Source organism: Musca domestica, unplaced genomic scaffold, assembly GCF_030504385.1.
Source record: "Musca domestica strain aabys unplaced genomic scaffold, Musca_domestica.polishedcontigs.V.1.1 49, whole genome shotgun sequence".
In the NCBI taxonomy this organism is placed as follows: domain Eukaryota; kingdom Metazoa; phylum Arthropoda; class Insecta; order Diptera; family Muscidae; genus Musca; species Musca domestica.
In genome coordinates this window covers 5,947,718-5,960,131 of record NW_026712344.1, presented here as the reverse complement: position 1 = coordinate 5,960,131, position 12,414 = coordinate 5,947,718, and the positions used below count along the sequence as shown (strand labels likewise).

Sequence of the window (12,414 nt, the reverse complement as noted above, 5' to 3'; positions counted from 1 at the left end):
ATCCTCAGTTCATAGGGTAATAGATTCCAATTCCGTGCAATTCTAACTAAGAACGATCTCGCACAAACATCTCTATAAATCCTTGGTATAACTATTTGAGGATTTCTTGTTGAATGAGAAAACACAAAAATACTGTATAGAGATGTTGGTGTGCGACATTTGATAATATTATAAAAGGCAACAAGAATTCTATAAGACACAAAATCGGTAAAAGAACACCCCAGAAAAAGTTTAACATATCTAGATATATGGTTCCTTCGGGGAAGGTTGTAAACAAAACGAACAACTGATTTTAAAATTCTCTGTAAACGTGTAAAACTGGTCCCGATACAGCCCGAGATTACTTCCAAACCATATAGGATGTTAGACATCAGTACAGCATGAGCTAAATATTTTCTAATACGAAGAGGCATATATAATTTGGCGGAATAGATCTTTCTCAACAAAAAGCAAACTCTCCCAGATAAAGCATCAATATGTTGTCTAAAAGAAAGCTCATTATCCACTATAACACCTAAAATTTTGTGGTGAGTAACAAATTCAATATTATTGTAATTTAAATGGACATTGATATCGGAAGCCGTATTATTCCTCTTACCAAACATCAAAGCCTTAGTTCTTGACGGATTAATTGTAAGATAATTCGCCGATGCCCAATTAGAGAATTGCTGCAGACATTCGTTTACATTGCTTTCAAACAAAGATAAGTTATCACTATCTCCAGTTAAAATGAAGAAAATGTCATCAGCAAACTGCAACGTTTCACAAGATTTGAACTGCATGGTATCACGCAAGTCATTAACATAAAGAAGGAATAATATTGGTCCCAATATAGAACCTTGCGGTACACCACTATTTAAACTCACTGGGTCAGATTGGTTACCAACAAAATGTGATCTATCTGATAAATGAATAAATCAATTTACAGGCAGTTCCAGAAAAATTAAAATTATCTCTTAATTTAGTGATTAAATGAGCAAAGTTAATGGAATTGAACGCTTTTGACAGATCAAGAGATAAAAGGACACTTAATTTTCGATCATTAATATTATGGCGGATGAAATCAGTGGCTTGTAAGTGTGTGGTGTTGTGCCTTTGCCGGAATGCAAACTGTGTGTCAGATATCATATTTGAAGTGTATTCCAAAATTTGATTCTTCAAAATCATTTCCATAATTTTTGAAATTGCTGGTAGGATTGATATTGGACGTAGGTCATCTGGAATTTTTGCGTTTATTGTTAATTTATTCAAAATCAATGCAACAAGTAGATAATATACAACAATGTTGCATTGGCTTCGAATGTATTTCTGATATTACAATCAATACATGTAGGCCTCTTTACTTGTACTTTTTTCCAACTCAGCCTACCTTGTCTTCATTCTGTACAGACATGTCACAGGGACGAAATTCGAACGAAAGTGTCATTAATTTTATATTAAGGTTCTTCAAGAAACGAAAAAAATGAATTGAAACCACTTCTGATTTTTTTTGTTAATTGTCCCAATTTTAATTGATTCTCAGTTGACGAAGTTTGTTTTTGAAAACTAGTTTTATTTTTAGGCAAAAAGGTATTACATATGATAAAATGAAGCAAAGATTAAAAACAAAACAACAACTCGAAAAAGACATTTTGTGCAAAAATGTAAGAATTTTGAAATATGCGTTTAAAAATGTTAACGTTTAAATCATTTAAGGGCAAGCGCAGGAATTTATTTATAAGTTAAAACTAAAAACATCTCTAAAATTCCTCCGGCTCATTTTTTCAGTATTGTGTTCATTATTTTGCAATTTTAGAACAACCGAAACTCCCGATATCTGTAAAAATTAATAAAATTTATGTTCTTTTCGAAAGAAAGCTTTTATTTTTTGTCATACTTACAATGAATAATGAGATTTTAGTAGTTCACCAAATCGATCGGAATCTTGAGAAGCTAAAACAAAAAAGATCGATTTTAAATTATGGAGTTCAAACCATTCCGATTGGAATTGGTGACATGCCAATTAACGCTTTCTAAAATTGCAATATGTTTATATAAAAATATATATATTTTGATTTCAAATTGAAATAAAATAAATCTTCCCTTTAACGGTTATCGTCGTCGTCGCAAAATGAATTCGAGGCGACAATAACGGTATTAGGGTCGTCCGTTTTTGTCGATAGCGATGAATGATTGCTATTATCATTGTCGATACAACAGTCGACGTCGTTTTTAGAGAATATCTGTCGCCGTAAAAATTGTGACGATATTGTATTTTTTAGTCGACGTTGATATTTTAATAATTTTTATTTGACATTTGACCATGAAAATAACAACAACAAAACAATTTTGAAATCATTTCCGACACTGGTCTACTAAGATTCTAGCTCTAAAAACCTCAATGCTGTGGTCAATTAAAACAACTCTTTAATTTTTCTAAATTTTTTGCAGTTGTAGGTATTTTTACCCTGTTTGCGGGTAACCATTATCGCGATTCCCCAGATTTTTGACTCGAAAGTCCGGGTTCAAGACCCGGATCCACTTACCCAATATAAGTAACGTTTGAAAGCTTACGAAAATACCTATCCAACAGAAAACTTTAGTTCGCCTAGCCGGTTGAACATACCCAGAAGAGAATATCTCTTGTGCTATTAGCACAAACTAAGATAAGAGTGTCAGCTATAATCTGGCATCAATTTTGTTGGGCCCTTTTCGACTTTTTGGGGGTTTTATTAAATATACCATTGGAAAAGATTTAAAAAAAAGAAGAGTTATTACTAAACTAGATTTAAACCGGCGAATTTAATGTCAGGCCTTAGAGCCAAGAGCCTTCTCCTCTTCATCCTCAATTGAACTTAAGAGATGTAAAACATTTATTATATTCATTGTCACTATATTTTTTCCGAAAGAGAAGAAATTAACATCCAAAATACAAATAATTTTTTTATTTTTCTTGCCAACAAAAGGGAGTGTTGCCAATTGTTTTAAACTGTCGATGTCGTTTCGAAGCGACGGCGACTTGCACATCACGTCGACTACGACTATTAGAAGCGAAAAACGTAATTGGGCCGAATAATTCACGAGCTATTATTATTTTCTTTGTAATGATGGATCAGCTGTTATCTTACAAACAAAAATATGTTTTGCAAGATGTTGTTCATTTACTTTTTGCAATTTCTCCCGAGATAGAGAAAATAGTGTTTTTTCACTGGTACAGTAAACGAACGAACCTAACATGTTTATGATTTTATTTGTTTGTTTCAAAAATGTCAGAAAAGTAACCATTTTGGAAGGGGTCAGATTTAAGGAAAGGGACATAGAAACATTTAAAAATGTGCAAGTTTTAGTTATTTTCTAATTTATTTATCGTGACAAAATTAAGTACATTTATTACATCTTTATTGCATTCATTACAACTTAATATATTAACAAAACTGGTAATTTATTTATTGCAAACAAAAAATTAACACATGACAATTTATTTCAAGTGCAAAAATCGCCAATTACAGAAGTGATATTTTAAATTTATTCAATTTTTGATAGTGGGTGTTACAATTGTTTTCGAGAATTCTAGACATGAGAATATAATAAAAATTAATACGTTAACGACGAATCTAGAGGGGCAAGAGTGCGCACAACACACACGGCCAATGATATTTGCCATATTGGAAACACTTGATCACCATACTCCTCTACAGTGGAGGGAAAATTATTAAGCCTCACTTAAAATGCATGCGACGCGATCTTATTTTGTCCGCCTGACTTCAAGTTCTCGAACACCGATATCCACTTGCGTCGTACGTTGTTGTCTACTTTTAATGATTTTCACGATAGTGTGTGTGTACTGTTGTTGTTTGTTGTACTCCAATCCAATCAATCCGGCAAACCTACACTAACCCGTTTGGTCGCTGTGCTGCGAATATTACGACGCGCTGCTGGTTTCTCAGATGTGGGCGACTGAGTCGCATCATTCTCAGCTATAATTGCACCATCATGAAAACATAGACTACTGCGCAAATGTTTTCGAGGTTTGTTTATATCAGCCGACATCGTTGATGGTGACTGCGATGCACCTGGTGTACTACTTTTTTGTGTCAATTCTGGAGAGGGAGATCTAGTAAATCTCCTTGAAGCTATTTTATTATTTAATTTATTAGTTGTTCGATCAATGTTTGCTTGGTGGCTGTTGTCACAAATATTTCTGCTACTTTTGTTGTTCATAGCTTCATAGCTATCTTCATAGGGACGTGCATCGTCTTCATATTCATCGTGTGGGTTGCTTTCATAAAGACGTTGCAAATTTCCACGTTTTGTAATATCCCTAGTAGGAGATGTTCTGGTACGTCTATTATCCTCAACGGGTCGCTCATCGTCGTAATACTCATCGCGATAATAATGGTACCTTCTCGGTGGCGATGACTCGATTCGAACCTTTCTCATTCTCTCGCCAATTTCGGCTTCGTCACGATGTAAGATTTCGTTTCTAGTTCGAGAGCCATACTGTGATCGGATATCTTTCTTAGTGTCATTTTGTATGCGTCTATACTGCTTTTCATCAACGAAATCTTCCGAATGGTCACGGATTTTATAACGTTGATGAGAATTTTCTCCAAAATCTCGATCATCTTCATACTTTCTATGGAATCTCTCCCTAGGTAATACTGATCTATTCGGTTTTTCATAATAATCCCCATCATTTTCATACTGTGTTTCCACCGGTTCCCTGTCGTAGCGTGAATCATAATTATTTCTTTCCCTCGATTTTACATTAGATCTATCATAAATTTCATTTCTGCCTTCGCGATATTCCCTTGTGTTCGCTTTAGATAAATTAACTTCTTTAATTTGTCTTGATGGCCTTTCCAATGTTTTGGTGCTACGATTATTAATCTTCGGCATATCTTTCTCCTCACTAAGACTTCGCGCATCTCGTTTTATTTGTAATTTGGGACTATTTTTGGAATTTAATTCCATTTCACGTTTGTCATTCATATCCATTTTGGGTTTTCTAAAGTTGTTTTGTTGAATTTTAGCTTGTGCTTCGGCTTCTTGTTCATTCACAAAGTCATAGAACTCGATTTTCGACATATAAGCCTGTTTTCGTTTGGCAGTAGTGTAGGCTTCATCGACAATTGTTTCCGGCAGTTGCAGTTTGGTGGCAGTTGGCTTTTCCGTTAGATCTGTCTTTTTTCCTACACCCGATCTCAGTAGAGCTCTCCTATTTGGAACGGGATTATTTTCACTCAAATTATCATAGAATTGTATTGAAGATTGTGAAAATTCTTTGCTAAATCTTCGTTTAGTATCCACATCATTGTCTCCACCCACGGAGAACTGTCTTGTACAGCTGGGTTTATCACTAGCCTGTAGCTGCACACTATTCCGCCGTTTAAGTTTACATTCAACGGCCGATTCAGCTTTGGTGTCGTCGGGCCAAAATAGATGTGATTCCAAACGGTTCGGTGCTGTCCCGCCTCCTCGTTCTATCATTTTAGGCGGAAGGCCCGTAAAGAATTTTCCATTTAACATTCTGACTTTGTCCGGCTTGGGGTTTTAAACGTGTCTTATTCGTTCGATGGCTTAAACTCTACTAAATTGAATTGACCGCTTATTCTCACATTCATTCATCGATCGTGAGTTGTTTGTTTCAAAGAAAAATGTCGCTGTTTCGTTTTGTGTTTGACACTCTGTAGGCGTCACTCTGAATAAACTTTTGGTAGTTAACTTAACTGACATAATCGAAATACAGTGACTATAAATTGTAATATGTTTGATGTTTTGTATTGCTTGACCTTTTGTAGTTATTCAATATCTGAAATTGCTTTTGCAAATAAATAGAAGATCTTTTCAGTCCTTCTATATACAGACTTCCTTTGCATCTTCTGTAGATAGAAGACTTCTTGCAGACATAAAAGCATTTGCAGAAGATATTTTGTGGGTCATCTTAAGATATAAAACTCTTATGGAGGCCTTCTGAAGGTAGAAGTCATTTCAACGTCATCTGATGTTGGAAGTCCTTTTGCAGACTTTCTTAAAATAAATCCTTGCTAGGTCCATTGAATATTGAAAATCTTTTGTAGGTCTCAGATACGTGGAATATCTTTACGATGTGTTTTAGAGTTATTTACATGTTCGAAATGGCTATTGAAGGAGTATAAAATTCATTTTTCTGTTGTTTTCTTTATGGTTTTGATACAAATACATTTTAAACACTGTAATAAACAAAATCAGTTTTGCTGTTATATGGAAAAGTCTGAAAATATAAAGCGGCATATTCAACTGAAGCACAAACAACTTGGCTTAAATTTATTATTTATTCTTTTAATTTTATTTTTCTGTTTTTTTTTTGATTTTGTTTAAATTTTTGGTTTTGCGACAAAATGCCAACTTCAAGTTTCTAAATTTGGTTAGTAGTGTGTGTCGTTGTCATTGGAAGGAATAAATGACTGAATGAAAGATTGAACGTATGTAGCTAGCTGGTTGAATTTCTGGTAAGCAAAGACTGACAAATGTTGTTGTTGGGATTGGTGGTAAGTCGCATGTAATAACGTTGACGTCAAAGATCACTTAACCAACTATCGAAGTATTTGAGAGCACAACTTAAGTGACGACAAGTTGACATGTTATAGATAAACATCATTTTGAAAATTTGTAGTTTATTAAACAAATTTGTATTATTTTGATATTATCATTTCGAACTACACACTTATGGAGTAATAAAATTATATGTTTATGTGTCGTATTTAATTACCTCAAATGATCATAAGATCCGCCAACAGAGTCTTTGGTCGAGTTTTATTTATGTCTAATAATAAAATTGATTGACATTTAGCCGTTTGCTATTCTAATATTCATATGAGTGATTCTTATCAATTTAAAATGACACAATGTTCTTATTTAATACAAAAGCAAAAATGAAGGCTGATGGTGAAAGTTTGGAAGCTGAAAGTTTGTTAATAGTTCTTCTTTAAGAGATTATTTGTAACAAATTTTGCATCAAATAAAATGTATGACATCGTATTTTTTAGTCGGCGTTGATATTTTAACCATTTTGTATTTTATATTTGACCATGAAAATGACAACAGCAAAGCAATTTGGAAATATTGAAGTATTTTCCGACACTGGTCTAATAAAATCCTAGCGCTAAAAACCTCAATGCTGTGGCCTATTGAAACAACTCTAGTTTAGTAAAAACTCTTCAATTCTTTCGAAACATTTTCCAGAGGTAGATAATTTTACTATTTTTTTTTTCTAGGGGGCGGACCTGGGACCCCAGATTTTTGACTCGAAAGTCCGGGTTCAAGACCCTGATCCACTTACCCGATATAGGCAATATAGGTATCGTTTGAGGGCTTATGAAAATCTGAAACTTATCCAGCAAGTGATCACATTACCACCGAAGGCGGCTACTTACAACAACTATTAAATTTAGAAAACTTTAGTTCGGGAAGCCTGTTGAACATACCCAGAGGAGAATATCTCTGGAACAAGAACATTTATAAGCACAAATATAGCATTTTGGAAAAGTAAGAGCGTCAGCTATTATTTGACATCATTTTGTTGAAAATAAATCCTTGTCTAAAAAATCGATAATTTGACTATAACTTCCGAATCGCTTCAAATAACCTTATCAAGGGTAAAAATACCTACTACTGGAAAAAAATCCAAAAAATTGGAGCGTTTGGCGAAGTTTATATTAGCACATGCTAAAAGAAGTACTTGTTAATTCTGAAGTAATTTAAAAATCTAAAAGAACACATTAAGTACATATTTTAATTAAAATATGTCAACTCATTTTTAAACTGTCGATGTCGCTTCTATGCCTTACCGTAATATCATTTTTAAATTGAAGCGACGGCGACTTGCACGTAACGTCGACGACGATATAGAAACGATAAGCGTGATTGGATCGAATGAGTTTTTAGAAATCATGTTCAGTTTATATAAAATTTTAACTAATTAACGTTCATAGCATGGTGATGATTTACGACATATCATATAGGGATGTTGTTTTTACAATGCATGTTCTTATTAGGCGTGTACTATATGATTCCCAGTAAAAAATTTAATTAGCAACTTCTATAGAGAGAGTTATTTTTCTCACACACAATTGTTGTACGTGGTACAATTAAGAAGGTAAAGTTATGCAATCATATGTTTACAATTTTTTCAATATTAAACATTTGACAACATCGCATTGTCAAAATTTATATTTATTTAACGATTGTATGTATACAAACCAGAGTTGGGAACCTGTTTTTTATGCACTGACATTTGACAAGGTAAATTGCAGAAAGTGCAGAGATGAAAATACTTTCTTGAAGTGACTTTACCCTCTTAATTTTTTTTTACTATGACTATTGTACAGTATTTAGTAAAATCTGGGAAGAAAACATCCGCTTTAAATTTATTTCACATCAACATGCCTTGCTCTCACAGTTCTTTAAGAAATATTTGTTAACAAACCACAATCATAGCTCTGATAAACCTTTTTAAAAATTCTTAAAATGTGCAACTTTAAAACCTCCAACAAATTTATATAAGAATCAATATGCATAGCTCACTTGAAAAACATTCGTAAATTCACGATGCTCAAAAATATGTTCTTTAAAAACCGCGGTAGCTCTGTAAAGAAGTTCACAATATTAAAATCTAAAACCATTTCTAAAACCATACACAAGAATTCAAAACACTTCAAAACTTCGGACACGTTTTTATTGAAATATTCATTTGTTTTTTGTTGTTGTTTCAGTAGTTTAATTAAATACAATATTGGAAATATTGATACATATTAATTTTTGTTCCATATTAAGTTTTCGTATTTTTTTCTTGTTTGTTTTTAAAACTACCAATTCTCATTTTGTGTGTGTGTTCTGTGTATTTATGTACTTTTCGTCTATCATTCTGAATTTCCAAAAACACATTCAATACTTCTTACAAATACATAAAATACATTGTATCATAATCTAATTTATCAATAATTTATTATTAAAATCATTATATTTTTATTTTGTTAATGGAGTTTCGGGTTTATTGTTTGTTTAAAATGTGTGTATGTTTTTTTTTCTGTTTCACAGAGGCATACTCTACAGTCCCTCAGAAAGTTTGACAAAAGTATTGCGGAATTCCATCTATATCATAGTACATGTGTTTGTTTTAAAACATCAGAAGGGCATTCCATATATATTTGTCAATAAACTTGCTGGTTTACTGTAGATATTGTTTAGAATAAGCACAAAAACAAATTATAAATTAAATTAATTGTTTTTTATTTCAAATCAAATTCTATAAAGAACACAACTGAAAGATGATGTTTACAAAAATAGATTTTCATAAAAATTTCGTTTGCCGGATATGTAAAATTTTATTTTTATGTTTGCTTCTTTTTGAGATACATTAAAATTTCATTTTCAAATGTTCCATAATTTACAGTTTTTTTAAAGCATTTCATGCAAAACTACAATTTGTTAGCCAATTCAAAGATAAACTTTTTTCTTTATTAGTGGTTTACTTTTTGTATCATTTGATTCATCTCCTCGGAGTCGTTCATTTATCAATCTACTTATGATAATGGAATTAAATTTTGGGGGGTTAGGGTTCGATCTATTTTTAATGTACTATTTACAATTGACTGGCAACACTAGTAATACAAATAAAACTACAATTGGATGGCAACCCTTACAACAATATCGACAAATGATCGTAATGTAATATGAGGACATAACGCATCACTGGTAATTAAAATCTGTTATTTTTTTCTTTTGCAAAATATAAACATATTTACCACCTGGGGCTGGATTCTTGTTCTATGAAAATATGAAATGAAAAATATTTCAATTCACAATTTCGTAGAACAAGAACTGAGGCCATGCTGTTTGCGTGCGCAGGGAATAAATATGAGTTCATTTCATTCCATTTCATTTTTATATTTAACCTTCAATAACAGCGGTTTAGCGGAATACATTATATTTTAGAAAGTAAAGTAAATTTTGATTTGGAAAGTGAAGTTAGCGAACCATAGTGACAATGATTTTGCATTATCTGAATGATCAAGGGATCAACATTTAGAAAGTGTCACTTTAAGAGAAATCTACGCTTCATGGATATGGGACAGTTCCATATCATAGCCGATGTACTATTCGACAGTGTACTACAACCCAGCCAGCGAACTATGGATGCTATGGGACTTAAAAAAACAAAAAACTGGTATATCTTCAACACACAAATTTATGTTGGCTGGAATAGTAATGCCGCTGGTTAAGAATCAAATCACTATTTTGAGAAACAAAATAGAACTGAAATTCCTCAAGTTCTATTCGGCATATGTCAAAAGTCAATTTATCATACAGAAGTTGTATATCAACATAAATTACAAGCAGCATTTGTAACACTGCTCAGTACATGCCACATGAGAATACTGATCATAAGAAGCCTTACATCATTGAAAATTACGACAGTACGTACGTATGCAAACAAAAGGTCAATCTGTGCCCAATGGAAATATTTAGAAACATGGTCGATGTTATTGTGTTAAATTCATTTTTTATTTTCATTACAGTATTTCTCAAGTGGAAAAGTTCTAAAACGAACCATACTATTCGTCAATTTACGTTTCATTTATTATTGCTTTGTTCCAAAACTGCAAGAATGTAAAACTCTTTACTACCATAACCGATTTTTCATTTATGATATGGAAAAAATTACAAAATCAGTAGATTCTTGCACGGCCTAACCAGAAAGGTTGCTAAACCTCAAGAAAATAGGAAAAAATACAACTGTGTACCGGAGTTTTATAGTGTCAAACAGACTTTTAAATATGCAACAATTGGTTTTGCTTATTTTAATTTTTTTTTAACAAAATTCTTATATTGGGGAAAACCCAGATAACATAAATGGGAAGTTTGGGCTTATTTCACAAGTAGACAGTAGGACAATACAGTTTTATTCAAAAACAACTGTCACCCATTCGAGTCGAAAATATGAATTTATGTTGCAACTGAATTTGAAAACATTTCAAATTATTTCATTGCGTATTCAAAATAATTCACACATATGTATAAAATGTGTATATGTTTTGACAGGATAGGAGCACCAAAATAAAAAAATTGTGGATTCTTGCAGGTCGATATTACATCTACACTGTAAAAAGAGTAAACATTTCAAGTGTTCTGAACAAAATTTCAATTTATGCGAAAAATGTACAAATAATTAACTTTAATAAAAAGCCTCTACAATGTATCGAATAAGATTTGACTTACTTGTTCATTAACTTGTAAAAGTTCAATGGAATACGGAAATGTGTAGGTGCGGTTGGTCCCTCGAAAAGTTGAGTGTTTGCAAGTTACCACCCCCGAAATGGTTTTAAAATACATTTCGGCGTACGTCCCTGCTAACACATCATTTTGTTAAAAGTTCCAGCAATAATTTTAGCCAACATTTCTCTTTAAAGTAGTGAACATTTCGGGAAATTTGGCACCTATCGCAATAGAGTTCTAAAGGCCTCTCAAATACTCCCAGCAGCCTTTGAATACAGAAACTAATACGGTACATTACGATCATATAAAACATCCTTAACTTAAACTACGACCAATAATTTAATACTACATTTCAACTCGAAGTTAATACAACTATGACATTCATCACACTTCCAGCTCAATTTTGCATACCAATTGTTGTTGTTCCCGTACTAGTGGTTACAGCTGTTGCCGGTTGCATCAGAATGAAATTAGTTTTACCCTCTTTATCGGTTGTAAGTTGTAACAGTTCGGGTTTGTCGACACCGGACGAACCGGTAATATCACCGGTATGCGTGATGACACAATACTGATTTCCATTATATGTGACAATCGGCAGGGTACCAACCGATGTTGGGACATTTGTCGTTGTCAAATGATGTTGATGCTGTTGCTGATGTTGTGGCTGCTGCTGTTGTTGTTGTTGCTGGGTTTCTGTTGTGGTTTGAATATTCAGACCATTGAGATTGTTCAGCTGGGCTTGGACGTAGGTGGCGGCAGTTGGTGAATTTGCAATAAAGTTGGCAATCTAATTAAATGAAATTAATGGCGTTTTGAGTTTGTTCATCATTAAGAACTGTAATGTGGTATTGTTGTTGTCAGTCTCTGTGTATATGTGGAAGGAGTATGAGGAAGTGTAATTTATTTTCTTTAGGTTCTTATTTTTAGTTGATTTTAAAAGTGTTTCCTGTTTGTTGTAAATGTGTAGTTTTTGCTGTTGTCTAATTAATCTGTGATTTGCAAATATTTACATCTTGATTATTGCCATTATTGTTGTTGCTGCTGCTGCTGTTATTTGTGGGGTTGGCATCTCTATTGTCGACATTTACAGTCGTTATACCAGAAGTGGTTGTACTAAAAATGGCCGGTGGTTGGGTTAATTTCTTTGGTGCTCTCTTAACCACATTTTGTTGCTGCTGC

The 12,414-nt window shown here is 33.0% G+C and overlaps 2 protein-coding genes across 3 annotated transcripts in view; one reads left to right on the top strand and one right to left on the bottom strand.

The window, feature by feature from the left end:
• The window catches only part of LOC101889369 (uncharacterized), a 75,585-nt gene that overhangs the window by 38,749 nt on the left and 24,422 nt on the right, over positions 1–12,414 (top strand). Inside the window, exon 1 of one of the 2 annotated variants that reach the window (XM_059128006.1) lies at positions 3,268–3,416. The exons of the other annotated variant lie outside the window; for it this stretch is intronic. The gene's annotated coding sequence lies outside the window, so the exon portion shown is untranslated. Of the gene's footprint in view, positions 1–3,267; positions 3,417–12,414 lie in introns of those variants that run through there. 2 annotated transcript variants of the gene reach the window in all.
• Positions 3,362–5,606, bottom strand: LOC101888660 (peptidyl-prolyl cis-trans isomerase G). Its single transcript, XM_005185971.4, has one exon. It carries the CDS (start codon positions 5,506–5,508, stop codon positions 3,853–3,855), a length of 1,656 nt encoding a protein of 551 aa, XP_005186028.1. The 5' UTR covers positions 5,509–5,606; the 3' UTR covers positions 3,362–3,852.